Genomic DNA, 16,544 nt, shown 5'->3' with positions numbered 1-16,544 from the left:
ACTGTCCTCTATTAATGAGGCATATTGTGGTAACGTGTGAGAGCTCTGTTTAGTGCTTTACAGTTAAAAAGGTATCTAATCCACTCTATTCCAGCTTTTATCACAGCTATCAAAAAAGCAGGTATTTATGCTTATGCAAATGAGCACTGCTCTTAGCCACCTTTTCCAGAAAACAGAGAAAAGAAATAATGGCTCAGTCTGCTGTCAGCTTCCACTGATAGCTCTTCCTTGGCAGCGGTTTTGGAAACTATTTATTTTCTCTTCGGGACTGGCCCTTAGATAGCTATTATGTAGTTTGCAACAACCCTTTTTCTCTTGTCTCATTTGCTTTCATGCATCAAAGGCTCATTTAAAGTGACCTTAAAAATAATGAGGACAAAATATTGTAACATGGTGCATGAGCGGATGGAATTCAGCAGGTATTTAATATTATATAAATGCATATTTTCAACTAGCCTTTCAGTTACTCAACTTAAATGTTATTGAAAAGCAAACCTAAAGCGGGCCGGTTCATTTGAAGTTGCTGATGAAAACCCATGAACCTCCCCATGGACATGGTCCCTTGATTGAGAGATGTATTTAATTGATTTTATCTTGCATAATTTAGTTAGACTTTCTGGTTTCTTGCATCTGTGTGTCCTCGATTTACTAAAATGATGTTGCTGCTTCATTTTGGTCGAAAACAGTGCAAATGTTGTATAATTTGTACGCTGCAGCTACATATAAAAGCTCAATAACTACCAACAAGTATTCAGGGTGATGTTTGTCAGTGTTGGTTATGGTTTTTACACTCAATAAATCATTCGGGACCAGGGACAGTTTGCACTTGCCCTACATACTCATGGTTGTATTGAACTTAATAAAAGTGACCTATTCTGCAAATAGGACAGTAAAGCTAGGCGAGCTAGTGCCTTATCAGTGTCAGAGGATTCAAAGAAAGAGTTACACGAGGAAACTGTATTTCATCCTGTGCATGTGTTGTCCCATTTTACAGCTAATATACAAGAGCTGAACATTCGCCCCTCACGGCAACAAAGCACAAGCACACTCAGGAATTTGTCAAGCATCCTAATACATGCTGTACCGTGTTGTGTACGGGGATGATGATTATTTAGATGAGTCGAAGCAGTTGTGACAGCACCCAGCATGATTTTGTAGGAATAATGGTTTAATGGTACTTTATTTTCCACTTGCTCTACTCACAGCTCTGCTCTCTCATTTGCATGCAAGAAACTCAACCAGCAACCTAGGAGTCTTCAAAGGCAGTCTCCCAGGTAATGCAGCAGCTTGAGATTTTGCATCTGATCATCACTGACTGGAGTCTTGATCATGTAGATTCAAACTGGAGGGAGAGTTCTACGTGTTTACAAATTCAGACTCGTTTCAACTAGCGAGGGAATGATAACTAATCTTCAAAATGCAATATTTCTCAGTTAAATAGAGCTATTGTTTGAGCTCGCTATATTAGTAAAATCATATTCGAGAAAGTTGTTAAATATACGACCTTTTTATGATTTCAATAAGACTTTTATTGGGCAAATATTAGAATACAATAAACTAAAATAATGTAACATGAATAGACATAATACATTTTATAATAATTCCTTTCAACTGAAAGAAAATATGTACACCTGTTAACTTCATAGCAATAACCAGTTTTTTCAAATATTTACATCCTCGAGGTACATCTCGATTAGCTTATCAACACAGCTTTTAAAAGATAGTGGCAACCTCTGATGCTGTAGCCACAGTAACAATAGTTGGACTCTGGTTGTGGATTTCAGCACCTCCAACACCCGCCTCACGCTGCTGCTGAGGGAAGTAAGACGGGAGGGTCCCGGTCTTGGAGAAGGTCTGCATGCTGCTTCTCAATATTGGGCGATTTGTGCCATAACCAGAGTCCTTCCAAAAGTCAGGATAGCCATGAGGAATGTTGAAGACTGGTACTGGGGAGAATCCTATGGTGTATGCATTGTCTCTGGGGCCTCTGAAGCTCTGCGGTGGTACTGCACAGTAAGTGCTTTGGCAGTCCCCAGACAAGCTGTTAGCAGTGCTGGATGAACCTGAAATCAAAATGAAAAATAAGGATGAGAAATTGTTCGATGCAGAAATTAGAAACCACATTTATTCTGGTGAATATTTATGTTTAACTCAGTAATGTGTATCGTCAAATCTTGAGAGAAGAAGACTTACATTTAAGCCTTGGTTGGAAGGTGCTGAAATTCTTTTTGCCTCCGTCGCCACTGATATCAGAGTCACTGTCGTTAAAGTCACTGTCCCCTTTGCCGCTGTCCTTTACGCTCAGCTGGTCGCTGTTGCCAATGCCACTGCAAATACAATCAGCAGATACAGTATGAGCCCCCACTGCACCACATTAGCTTGATTATTGACGTGTTTTTTTCACATACAAGGCCCGTGTCTGTCCTTCCCATCTAACCTCATTCCACAGGAATGCCACAAGCAACACAATGCATGCATGGTGCATGTTAAGTACCCTCTGTGTTCAGTCAGATTTGACTGTGAATAAAGCATATCCTATCTGAGAAAAGAAATTACATTTAGTTGTCTTACCTCACTTGCAAGCAGTATTTGTCACCTTGCCACACAGATGTTGGTTGGAAATGCTTGGAGGGCAGGAACATCTAAGAGAACAAACAGAATGACAGCAGAGAGCTCAGTTTCCATTTCTGGCACAAAGATCAAGGCAGCACTCGGGAACATCATATGCATATGAAATTAAGAGATCAAAATGAAAAAAAAAACACTCCTGTAGTTGACTCACCTTTGTCTCTGAGTCCCCAGTCCTCTCCTCATACATGCAGGAATTATCCAGAGACGAGGAGGTTCTCTCGTGGAAGAAGCCTCGTTGTCCGGTGTATATGTTTGGTTCTGTTGAGCCGAGCATGGGCATGGGCCTTCCCTCGAACATGCTGCGACACACTTCTCTCTTGGAGCCGCGGCTTCTCCCGCCACGGCTGAGTTTGCATGACACAACGACAACCATTATTGCAATCAGCAACAATGCACAGCCCCCGCTGAGCATAATAATGACAATTAGCGAGCCATCCAAGCCGGGGCCTTCTTCATCGCTTGACCGCAACACAATGACGACTTGGTCTTCAGAGGGCTGCGTGTCTGAGACGACAAACCTAATGGTGGCACTGCTACCGAGCGGGGATCTGCCATTGTCGCTCACGGCGACTTTCATTTCCAGCACGTCTCCGATTTCAGATGTCAGCCATTGTTTCAAAGCAATTTCTCCAGTGTCTTTGTTCATTGTGAAGAGCTGTGGGTCACCTTGTACAATTTGGTAGAAGAGCTCGCCATTCACTCCCTCGTCCTCGTCTTCCGCTGAGACGCGAAGGGCAAGATAGCCAGCAGGTGCATTAAAAGGCAGGGGGATATCAGCAGAGTCGTTCACAAGGACGGGGAAGGTGAAGTATGGATAATTGTCATTCAGATCCACAACTTTAATTCTGATTGTTGATGTGCTTGAAAGAGAGGGGGAACCTCTGTCTTCAGCCTGGATGACTAGCTCAATCTGCTGAAGGGTTTCATAATCAAAAGACCTCAAAGTGTACAAAGACCCTGAGAGTGAATCCACAGAAACATAAGTGGACACTGGAGAGCCTCCTAACACCTCTGCATCTATGAGTTTGTAAGAAACTTTGGCATTCTTACCCACATCAGGATCGCGAGCGACAACGGTGGTTACATATGAACCTGGGATGTTATTTTCCAGGACTGAAACTTCAAAAAGTGACTTACTGAAGAGAGGGGGGTTGTCATTCTCATCCGTCACACGGATGGTGTACTGTCGGACAGTTTTGAAGGGTGGGCTTCCCAGGTCCTCTGCAATCACGGTCAAATTGTACTCTGGGATCTTCTCTCTGTCTAAAGTAGTGCTGGTGATAATCATGAAGGAGTCCCCATATGCCTGCTGGAGGATGAAGTGCTCGTGCCCGAGCAGGCTGATGCGCACGTACCCGTTGGAGCCAGAGTCTCTGTCCGAGGTGCTGATCAGAGCCACGAAGCTCTCCGTAGCTGCAGCCTCTGTGATGTAGGCGACTCCATCACTGCTGGAAGTCATCGGCTTGATGCTGATTTCAGGGGCATTGTCATTCACGTCCACGATATCTACCACAACTTTGCAGCTGGATGGGACAGAGTTTGCGCCTAAATCTGAGGCTCTGATGTTCAGCTCGTATGACCTCCTTTTCTCAAAGTCAACCAGCGCCTTTAAAGTCACGTCCCCGGAATGAGGGTCGACGTGGAAAAGCCGGCCGGCTTCTGCCGAAAGCCCGTCAGCAAACGCGTACGTCACCTCCCCGTTGACCCCGTCGTCGGGGTCAAAAGCATGCACTTTGAGAACTCTGTGACCCACCGGGGAGTCTTCATTCAGCTCAACTGTCAGCGAGCCGTGCTCGAACGTCGGGCTGTTGTCATTAAAGTCCAGCACGCTGATATTCACAACCATTGACCCGGACTTTGCAGGCACTCCTCCGTCAGTAGCAGTGACTTCGATCGTGAAGAAGTCCTCCACCTCCCTGTCGAGCTCCCTCACCAGCACCAGCTCAGCAAACTTCACTCCATCATCCCGATGGCGCACTTCCACGGTAAAATGCCTGGAGGCAGAGATGTTGTAGCTCTGAATGTAGTTTCCACCCACGTCCTGGTCGAGAGCAATCTGCAGCGGGAATCTTGAGTCCAGCGGGACATTCTCCACTATCTCCAGCGTTGTCTCGTTCCGCAGGAAACGAGGAGAGTGGTCGTTGATATCTTTTACCTCCACCTCCACGTGGATGAGTTGAAACTTTTCTTTGGAGAAGGCCACGACGTCGAAGGCGATGAAGCAGCGCGGAGACCTGGGGCAGAGCTGCTCTCTGTCAATTATGTCCGCCACACTCAGAAGTCCGTCAATCTCCCTCATGTCAATCACCGAAGAGTTGTTTTCTTGCATGAAGCGGAACGAGGTGTCTGGGTCATCAGCTGGATCAATCTTTAAATCTTGGGACAGATTGCCTATCTCCGTTCCGGGTGCATCCTCTTCGTAGGTGAAATACCTTGTAGTTGTACACTGAACCGAGTGTAAAAATAAAGAGAGCACCGTGCACAGCCCAATCCCTGTCATCTTGCAAAATCCCATGTCGAAGGGTTACAAAGTGGAGCTAAAAAAAAAGTCATAAACGATGCAAACAATCCACCACCTGTGCTATGTCAGGTCGAATCACAACTGTGTTCAACTCTGACTTTGCTGTGGGACTTTAAGCCCCGGTATATGCAAATAGCCTGCCCCCATCGACCAATGGCCTTCCAGTGGTCCATGCACCAACAGGGGAACGTTTGTCTCTGCAGCAAACTGCTGATCACTTTTGTGGGAGCAAATGGTTTATTAGATGAACTCAGTGTGTGGCTTTAATCTGTCTGATAAATCAGTGTGACTTAAATAAATCTGCACATGGCATTTAATTACCTGAAATAATAAATTAGGGGTCTCTAATAGGACTACAGTGTCATCAGAGGAAGCTGAGGTCTATCTATTGAAAGTCTGAATAATTGATTAGTTGTGTCTATCAGTGAGATACAATAGGGGTGGAAGAGAAAAAAAAGGGAGATTGAGATGTCAATGAGATTATAATTGCTGATAACTGCTGCAAGAGTAAACAAGGGCTCACAACACCTCTTGTAGTCACTCTCATGAGCACCAATGGTACCTTAAATATAGTTACACTTCTAAAAAATGTAAGGCATGATTCATACCACAATGTAGAAATACTCAGTTTCAACAAAATGTACATAAAGTATCAACATATGCAAAATGACTGCTCTGGGTAATTTAATCTTTGCCTTTGTGTCATTTCTTTACTGTATCATCTATCTAGCAGTCAACTAGTAACTATTGCTGTCAGCTGCTATGGCAGCATACCTAAAAAGGTATTTCTGTAAAGTATTTAATAATGTACTTAGTTACATAAAAGCAGTAGGAAATGCAAAATGGGAAATTGGAGAAAACATATAATTATGGATGATTGTAGTGCCTGTTGACTTTCATTGTTATTCATATTATCATTATGTATATTATCACAGTCTCATCACTGTCATTACAGTCTCATCAAAAGCCTTACTTCAGAGCAATAAAACCCAAACCCATAAATATGTATTTCTTTATTATTTTCTCAATACAATACCTATTCATGTAAATATTGCCCTTAGATGATTTACATAATAAAGGAAAAGGAGAACTCTTTCTTTCTGTCATGCAGCCAGTAACATCATTTGTTCAGACAGCGGAGGAGGAATCTAAGTATTATGCAGTGAAGAAAACCCACAAAGTCAGACGAGTGTAATATGATTAGTGTACTGTTTTGGACTCCCACAATGTTAATGAGACATAGAATATTAGTGTAGCTCCATGTTAGAGGAAAAAACCCGGTGTAATCAAGATCTATTGTAATAAACACTCAAATGCACTTAATGTACCCTTTTCAACAAAAGTTCTAAAACAAGAGCCTTGAAAGTCAGAAGAACAAAGAAGTCTGGAGAATAAACTGCATTGAATGATTACCCCTCCCACCTCAAACACACACACACACACACACACAGAACACACACACAGAACACAGACACACTCACCAGCAACAGCTCCCATAGTGATAACAAAAGAGCTCGAGTCAACCAGACTTTTGTCAACCATATGGGTGATTATCTTTTGCTGATTAAAAGGCGTCTATGGTCCTTCAAAGGGCTCTTGACACCTCACAAAAGTTTGGGTTAAAGCTGTCTGAGCCCCCAAGAGGGCACATACAGGGAGGTGTGAAAAAGCACACAACAGCCACAGAGACCAGGGATACAACGTGAGACTGTGACAGCCAGAGGAGATGGGGTAGCTCTGTCCTGCCACAATTACAGTGTCATATATGCCCAATTTTGCTTTCAAACTAAATGTCCACTCATCCGGCCATTTTCTGCTGCTTATCCAGTGCTGGGTTGCAGTGGCAGCAGGCGAAGGAAGGTAGTCCAGATGTCTCCCCAGCAACGTTTTTCAGCTCCTCCTGGCGGATCTCAAGCTGTTTCCAAAGCAGATGAGAGATATAATCTCTCCAGCGTGTTCTGGGTCCACCCCAAGGTATCCTACCAATTGGACATGCCTGGAAAACATCCAAAGGAAATCGTACAGCTCACATGAGCGAACCACTTAGCTGACTCCACTCCAAGCTCCCTCAGGATATCTGAGCTCCTCACCCCATTTCCAAGGATGAGCCCAGCCACCCTACAGAGGAAACTCATTGCGGCTCCTCTCATTCTTTCTTCCACTACCCAATGCTCATAACCATAACCACCCAGATGAGGGTTGGAAGCCAGATCGACTGGTAAATCAATAGTTTTGCCTTCCGGTTCAGCTCCCTCTTCACTGCAACGCTCACACTACTGCTGACACCGAACAAATTCTCCTCTCGATCTTCACGCTCCATCCAAGCCGAAGCCCTTCCAGCCTCCTGGGACACGTGTGCTGCTTCAGGAGACCTCAAGGTCAACCAGGCCTGCTTCTTCAGCTTGACAGCCTCCTCACCAGGTTCTCAGGTGGCCGACACGACAGGCACAGACGACCTACTGACCACAACTCTGAGCAATCGCCTCCGCAATAGCGGAGGCTTTTGAAAATGTCCCCATCTGAAGATCTGATGATACGACCACCAAGTCAACCATTGACCTTTGGCCTGAGGAGTTCTACCAAGTACATTTATGCTAGAACACGATGTTTGCTATGACTGGCACAGAAGTCATATAAAAAAAGCAAAACAGGGCATATTTAGCATTCTAAATGGAGAGAGAGAATCCCAGGCAACTTGAACACAAGACAATAAACACTTTGCTGCAGAGACGGTTATAATAGAGAATTTATAATGTATGCCATGGATAGCTGCAGTGTTTGTCCATTGAATTTGTAGCATGCTTCAGTTGCATCCCATTATAGCAGAAGTGCTAAGAATATGTTTTCAAATCCACAAGACATCAAACCAACAAGTGTTTTTTTTCCCACTAATGCTGAAGCATGTATTATGCCACATCAAGCCAAATCAATAAAATAAGTGTTTTTCCCGACTATATGCTAAGCAGGCCAGTACAATTAAATATCCTTAATCTCGGAGGTGCAAGAGCTTCGCATCCTAACTTGTGGTTCTCAACATGGAGGGAGAAACCTTCTGATGTTGAGTGTAAACAAGAAGTGTTGCCTCTCTCGCTCATTATCTACTCCTTCCTTGGTTATTTTTTTTCCACTCTCTATCTCTATTTTATTTAAAGCAAGATCATGCTGAACATATAAACATCGAGCCTGGGGGAATCAAACATAAGATGCTTTTCTGCCATTACCAGACACACAAAGCCTTCAGCACAACGGTCCCATGCTGGCTGGGTGTTGAAATCCAGGATTTTGTGGCTCTGAGGAGTCAGAAGGTAAAGCAGAATTATCAGCCAAATTAGTTGTTTGCCACTAAGAGGATTATGCTTTAATCTTATCTAGCACTTACCACTTTGTGTTGCAACGAGTTCATGGTAACAGCTGAGCAGCTGTAGATGAAAATATTTTAGTCTAAAATTAAAGTGCAGACATAATGATGAATAAAACAGCAGCTGTACACAGGTAGTGATGACCTAATATTCTTCATGTATCCTACGTTGTGTTTGAGCCAACTGCCTCAGTATAAATGACATCATTATAAGGTCACCAGAGGTCTTAACCATAAACAAAGAATAGCTAACACAGGAGTGATACTTGTTTGTCACCTAGCCAGGTGATTATAGCAGATCACGGTTTGATTAAGACGTGTGTGTGACAGTAAGAGCATTACAGCAGATTAATGGGTTTGGCCATCTGTTCTCTCACTGAGGTGATTTTAATTAATGGTAAGAATATTGTTAATCTTGCCTTGGCTGTCAACATTACAGTAAAGACAATGATGGGAAGAAATCAGTCAAATGTCAGCCAGTCTTTCACAACATTTGAAGGCCATTTGAAGATTCTCCACCCCGTGCGTCACCAGGTAGGAAGGCAGGAAAAGCATCTGGTGTCACTGGGAGCAGTAATCCTGGCATATGGCACTGGGAACAAATGTCTCAAAGGCCCACCTTTTATAATAGCCACTATGTCACCCACTGCTAGTAAATTGTAAGCCAGTTTTTTTCACCTCCATAGTTTCAAGGTTCCCTGTATTTGGGAAACACAAAAAAATGTTTAAAAAGACTATATAAATGCTGTTTTTGATACCTTATTTGTTTTATATTTTGCATGTTTTACAGTAAAACAAATTCAGTCTCTTTCTATCAACGGGTGAACTGGTAAAAAATAGTGTTTTTTAAATGAGTTTTGGTTTGTCTGGATGCATTCTGACTTCAACCTGCTAATATATACACCAAGAGGCAGAGTGGCACAGATACAGGTATGCACATAGACAAAATAGAAAAGGAGTGTGATGCACAAACAAGCTATGCATACAACATGAAACAGAATAAAAACACGATCACAGATGCTGCATGTCCTGCAGTTCGAACAATAAAGAAATTCAATCATTTCATATCATCCCATTTGCATGATTGAAAGGTTTTTACATCATCGTATTAGTTACAAAACTTACCATACCAATTAACGGCATCTGAAGGGACAAAAACAAATCGTTATTGTTTTAGGAAAGTTACAGTCAATTTGCACATTGAGTAAAAATAAATTATACAAAACACAAGATTTTCTTCAAGATGACCCTATTCTCCTGATAGTGTTAAATTAGGAGCCATGGCTAACATTTATATCTTATATTTTTTCCATCTATTAAAACTCAATAGGCTACAATTGTGCTTCTGACTGGGATCCCTCAGGAGCCTGATTAATCAGTATTTACAATTATTTATATTTATATTTAAAAAAAACACAAATTAATAGAAAGGAAATAACAATATATAGTCATTAGGAATAAAAAGACAACTTCTTGGAAAAATTGGAATTTCCTTTGAGATATAACAAAACGTATACATTTTGGGGGCTGCGGGTACCCCAGTTTGTAAAATGAGGGTTAAACACCTGTAAATATTCTTGTACCTGGCCATTAACTAATTATACATTATACCCAAATGGGCTCTTTTAAATAACAATACAACCTTGAAGAGAGATAGACTTGTATTCATCACACAGTGTTAATTAAATTTAGATAGGCAAAGACTATTTGTTACGTCTGGTAACTCATCCAGCCATTTTCAAGCCAGCCCCTTATCAGTTCCCTCATCTCACTTTAACCTTAGGCGCTCTAATAAACTGGGGGTATACATGTCACTGCTCTGGTCGTGAGGGTCATGTGGAGGGTTTAATCTCAGCCATTTGTGCTGTCTGAAAGGCAGATAAAACAAGATTATCCTGTTCTTGGTACTGGTCTTTGGTGAAACGAGAGGGTGGAAGCATGTGAGTAGCAGCTGTGGAGGTGCCAAATGCTCAGACTGGCTAGTGGTCTCTGTTGCTTTTGGCACCTCCTGTGGCGCTACAGGCAGAGATAACCCTCCCCCCCAACCACAGCTCATCCTCACAGCTCTCCAACTGATTACAACTGGGCAAATGTTTAACATACTGTCCCTAATCACACTTCAAATTCTGTCACAATATGCCCCTAAATAGCTTTAAGAGCCATATAACTCACATAGGTATGTGTAACCTTGATGTTATTAGGTGTAATTGTTTTTTTTCTTCCTGTTAGTTTCCTTTTTTTGCCTCAGCTCTGTAATTAATGCATTCAGATCATTTCAGGAGGGATGAAATTTCTTTCGCACAGCAACTGAATTTAGGACATGTGAGGAGCAACTAAAAAGATATATTTGTAAAACAAAGAGCAATTATGGAAATAAATGCATAACATAAGAAAATCATAAAACTGCCTCACTATTTTATGATAAAATAATTAGTCTATTAGGGCCAAGCATGAATAATACAGCATTTCCCTGTAATACGATCTCAGTGGACTCGACATGTTTTAAACAAATTCAGAACATTAATATGGATGCCGTGTAAACATGTTTCTAGGATTTTTTCATGTTGGCCACAAAAGGCTGAGTCTATTAAGAAATTTGGAAAGACAGATTTTGTTGTTTAAATCTCCTAAAAGCCGAGGCAGATCAAAAGACGCATTAGTATTCAGAGACAAATCATGTTTGGCTGAGGTTCCTCTACCCCCACTCAACTCCAACCATTCCCCACTGTGTAACTAATGCTCGCTGCCTGAGAACGATTGGAACAACAGTTGCTAGCTGCACTTCATTATGCATAAGTGTTTATGAATAAGCTTTGACCATATGTACCATCAGGTATGCTACAGCAGCACAAAAGCATATTCATCATTAGAATTTAAGCACTGAGTGAAAAACACAAAATCCTGCCTCAACGCTGTTAACAAAATACCTGCTTAAGGATCGTAATGACAAACAAAGCAAAACAGGGTTTTGGAATTGAGGCCAGTCATTTCAAAATTGGGAGTCAACCATGGTTTGGATTAAAACCAGGGAAGAGAGTGCCATCTACAGGTTGGAAATGTAGCCCTGGTAACATCAGAAGACTTGCAAGCAACAACACATCCTGAAAGCATGTGCATGTTTCAGACACAGATCATTAACTCTCTTGCTAATAGATTCTAAATGAATGTTTGGACCACCTTGATTGAGGGAACATGCAGTCCTGACTGTGGTTAACAGTCTAATTTGGGCAGAGACTAGCAACCACAAAAATAGTGCACCAAACAATTGGATTCTACGAGAAACCAGCTCCCCCCTCCTCTTGTTTGAAGTGTGGCCTCGCTACGTGCTTTGTACTTTCTGTTGGTAAAGGATCCACTGTGGGTTTCAATCCAATTATGATGACTACTTCACATTTCATGGTTCATATTGAATTTCACCGCCTTAAGCTACATGGAAGAGGGCCCCAAAAGATCAGCAGGCCTGCATGTTAACCTCCAGTGATATTCTGTGTGTGATGATTGCAGGCACATATTTGACTTGACATATCCCTATCCAACTTTCACTTTGATTTTCATTTTCCACGTCACCGCTGAACTGGTCATTGTAGATAAAAACGGTGCTGAAAATGTCCTTGTTTTAGTGCGTCTTTCAGCGAGGATGTACAAGCTTGCAATCCGTATTCCTGTAGCATGTTGGCTGTTACTATATCAGGTGAGGTAAATAAGAATTTACTTGGTAGTCCAGGCTGTGAATAAATTAGATTCTCTCTTGGACGGTTCTATTATTCGAAGCAGGGAGATTAAGTATAGCCTCCTAGCTTGTGTGTGTGGGTGCATGAGTATATTTATGTGGGACTCCGTGAGTGTGTGTGTGTGTCTGTGTGTATGTCAATGCTAATTTTTGCCTTTTCAAGAACCAGGTCCCTCTCCTCGTCTTCCTTCCTTGAATATATTTCACATCTCCATATTGCCATCCTAGGATGTTGCCTCCTTGAAGCAATTTCCTCTCAGCCATTATCTGATGGGTGAAAACTGTTTCCCATTGGCAGGTGCAGATGACACTTGGGCTGGGCAAGAGCTGGCTGTTAAATGTGAGACTGGCTTCTTACCAAGCTCCAGTCTGCCTGGTCCTGACAGCCCCCACAGGCCTGGCCACTGGGGGCGGACTGTTGGGCCAACTGGCCACTGAGGGGTGTAATCGCTCCCTCTGACATATTTGGCACAAGCTAACTATTTGGTCCACAATAGAAAGGCCTGTGTGAGCATCTTGCTTAATCCTGTCAGGCCAGGAGATGGCAATATTGAGGTGAGAGATAAACATTTAAAACACATCAACCCCTGTAATGGTTCATATGGTATGAGAGGCTAAACAAAGCATGTATGGAGCTTATATTGTATTAATGTATGTTGTGTCTACCTTGTGGAGAAAATGTGGCATGTTGTTGTGTTCAAAAGGAGAACAAAACACCAGGAAATACAATATAAAATGTGCTAATAACAGAACAAAATATTACTCAGACGTTTTAGCAGTACATAGAAATGACAAAAGCATAAATAATAGAGTAAAAAAACCTGTTGCAGCACATTACATTTACCTGCATTACATTTTACAGTGAGTGGACACTTACCATGTATATTGTATAGTAACGGTACGTTCATAGACAGAAACCTCTTAGAATGAAATTGGTTAAAGAAATAGAGATGACACTCCCCTATTTTCCAGCCTCTACTCGCAAGAGTTTACAATTAGGAATGCAAAACCGCAACAAAGGCACTGAAAAGGATGCCCACGGTTGTAAAATCTGTGTGTGCATGTGCACAAGTGCATGAGTGGAGCAGAGAGATAGATTAATGTTGAGGGGCATCAGCTTAGAGGATGTTTTGTTTCCCCACTGTGCCGAGTGCAGAGGGGAGTTAAGGGATTCCAATCTGGTCGTCGAGTCCTGCGGTGCGAAGAATGTTTTGGAGTGTGCTTGGTGATAGCGGACTCCATTACGGGGCTGAGTCTCAGGGTAGCCTGCCATTGTGCCGGCAAGCGAGGAGGTTAATCAGATCCCAGCTCCATTATGAATGCTTGCTATTTCTAAAGGGCTCTATGAATAGAATACTGTAAGCTCTCGTAAAAATGAATCTGGGCTCTGTGCTTTTACAGAACAAGGCCTGATAAAGAGTATTGTTGGTCTACATTTGAAGAGATTCCACATTCTCTAGAGCAAAACCCGAATGAGTGTTTTATGGGGGACTAGTTATTAATTATGTGAGATTAGGTTCCCAGCTCTGCAGCGATGTGTCCCATGTCTGCTTTGTTTGCTCTAAAAGGCAGATTATCTTAATTGATTTTTTTAAGTATTAAATTAATTTCATATTGTGAGTCAATGACAGTTGCTTCCACCGATTGGCAAGTATGTTATCAGTCCCTCCTCATTAAACCAGGACATTGCTACATTTTTGCGCCTTCTTTTGTTTTAGCTCATGATTATATTTTCAATTTTTCACAAGTCATCCTGTCATTTCTATGTCTTGTAGCTCAATTAGCTTTGTTGAAAACCTAGATTGGAAGCAGGACCTTAGGGTGACCACTATGAATTTGGATTCATATACTTTTAACCCTAGACACACACACACACACACACACATAGTGTGGTAGGCAGAGAATCATTGAACAAGGTTGTGTTTGGTTCTAGGATGCTGGAATACATTATTTGGTTTTGTTGGGCTGCTGTGAGCCAAACTCAACACAACATCAGCAAAGGGAGGCATCTACTTGATAACACCACTGACACGCCTCCACTCAAACACTCAGTTGTAAATCATTCATCAGATTAGGAGGCTGGTGAATGGTGCTGTTGGTCTGATAGTCATGCAGATTTATGATAGTGTACCTAATTTCCTGTAAGCAAACCATTTGTGGGTCTGAACCACTGACTGTCGATTGTCAGACTTTCTGTGTTTTTTTCAGCTTTTACCACTTTTGTTTTTGTGCTTTTGACCATATTTTCATTCTGGCTCTAGTCTTTTTGTCTTTTTCATTTATCTGGTAAAGCACTTTAAAATACAATTTGAAGAGTGCACTATAAATAAAAGGGCATGATGAAGACTACAATTACACAATGTGCTTTTGGGATGGAGAATATTTACCATGAATCACAATCCAACTCACAATGTAGCATGTCTGAGTAGAAAAGTGAATGAAGACGACAATAAGACACGACTTGCGGGAATAATACAAACAGGAGATTCAGCAGTCTGCTGTCAAGACAACATACACTAACTGTGATTTAGAGAGCAATAAACGTACGCCTAATAGGACAGTTCACATTTCACACAATTTGTAGAAAATGTAATTTCTTTGTGAAGGCACAGATGCTAAAATCCAGCTAGGCTTTGCAGAACAACAGAACACTTATATGGGAGGAAATGTGTTAACAGGCTAGACAGTCCTATTCTCAGCAAAGAGGTATTTAAGTACTGAAGATGAAGTGAGATGGAAAATCTCATTTCCATAACAGAACAGGGAAAACAGTCTGGCAGAAGGTGTTTTCTTTTTTCTCTCTTTTTTTTTTTTACTGTTGAATTGTCAGAGCAATCATGGTCGAGCCACAGTCAGGGCAGCAGGCTAAAAGGAGAGGGGTTGGGGGGGGAGGGGATGGGGGGGGGGGGGGGGTTGAGCCCTCTTTCCCAAAACACACGCAAATGAACTTGAACAATCTCATGCTTGCACACACACACTCACACACACAGCAGTAGATACACGTATGCAGAGAGGCACAAACAGTGCTTAGTCTCAGAGGAGCAGACAGTGAGCACATTATGCAAACAGAGGCTTTGTGTGTATGGCGCTGAACGTGCCTGTGTGTCGGAGAGAGAAATTAGACTGATTAAAAATCAGGGGGAAATCACAAACTGTTAGATGGATCTCCTAGGGGCTAATTAGTATGTTGAATCCTGAGCCAAAAACACAATGTTTAACAAATCTGGAAATGTAGGGTGTATTCATGATTTGTTTTCTGAACTCTATTTCAAACGCTGGACATGTTTACATTCGAAATGCAAACGCAATGCATTTCCACGCCAGCATATTTTTTTTTTTCCTCCACACAATCAATTCTTGTTGCCGTACCAGAACCGAATGTGTAATGCAATGCTTTCTTTGGGCTATGAGTTATAGGAGTTACTATAGTATGGAGTGCAGCAGAGAGTACGGAGAGCAGGAGTCAGTCAGTCTGCAAGAATGAGATCAACGTTCATGCTGAAACCCAGGTAAGAGCGAGAGTACATTCTGGTGCTTCAGGAGCAGGAAATTAACTATTGTTAGCGTTTCCATTGTGAGTTATGTAATAGAACGGCTAGAGGAGCCCGCAGGAGCAAAATTGAAATGACCCTCCTCACAAAACAGAATAAATATTTAATTCAAGCCGAAGAATAGACTATGCTACAATGTTTTGTCCTTGACCATAAGCTGAGCCCCGAGAAGATATTAGTTCAAGGGAGAGAACAATAATCAGCGGACGAGCTGATTCTGTTCACCTTATAAAAGGGAAGTCTCAACAGCTCCCTGCTCGCCAATCTATCATTTATAAACTTTAGATTTTTAATGCACCTGCTATCAGCACAGTCAGCCAGCCCATATGAATATATTTAACAACACACAGAGACAGCGAACAGAGGGAGATCTGTTTTATGTTTTGAGTACAGGCGGAATTCTGGTTTAATATTTAAACCCTTTCTACAGTCTGGAGCTTTCAGTATACTTCTCAGAGTGACTTGTCAATCCCTCCTTGTAGTCCTCATGTTAACAGGACAATGGTGCCCATGTTAAATAACCATGACATGACAATCAATTGCACAGACATATAGATGAGAAAAGCTATCGACTCCCATACATAATGCATTCAAAATTCTGTTTCAATAAGCCAGTGTTTTAGATTAGAAATGGAATGCATGTAGAATTCATAATAAGCCTTCATTCTAGTATTGCTGCAACAGATAAAGTGTAGATTTGACTCCCGTGACTCTGTGAAAGAATACAAGTACTGTATGTTTCAGAGCACTATT

The 16,544-nt window shown here is 41.9% G+C and overlaps 1 protein-coding gene across 1 annotated transcript; it reads right to left on the bottom strand.

The window, feature by feature from the left end:
• Positions 1-1,713: 1,713 nt before the first annotated feature.
• Positions 1,714-5,146, bottom strand: LOC306704427 (protocadherin 8; the record flags this gene model as incomplete). Its single annotated transcript, XM_079170778.1, has 4 exons — positions 1,714-2,063; positions 2,194-2,327; positions 2,572-2,642; positions 2,783-5,146. The coding sequence occupies 4 exons, from the start codon at positions 5,144-5,146 to the stop codon at positions 1,714-1,716; spliced, it is 2,919 nt and encodes a 972-aa protein (XP_079026904.1).
• Positions 5,147-16,544: the final 11,398 nt, after the last annotated feature.

Source organism: Pholis gunnellus (assembly GCF_910591455.1).
Source record: "Pholis gunnellus genome assembly, chromosome: 12".
Taxonomy (NCBI): domain Eukaryota; kingdom Metazoa; phylum Chordata; class Actinopteri; order Perciformes; family Pholidae; genus Pholis; species Pholis gunnellus.
This window is presented reverse-complemented; position numbering and strand designations above follow the sequence as displayed.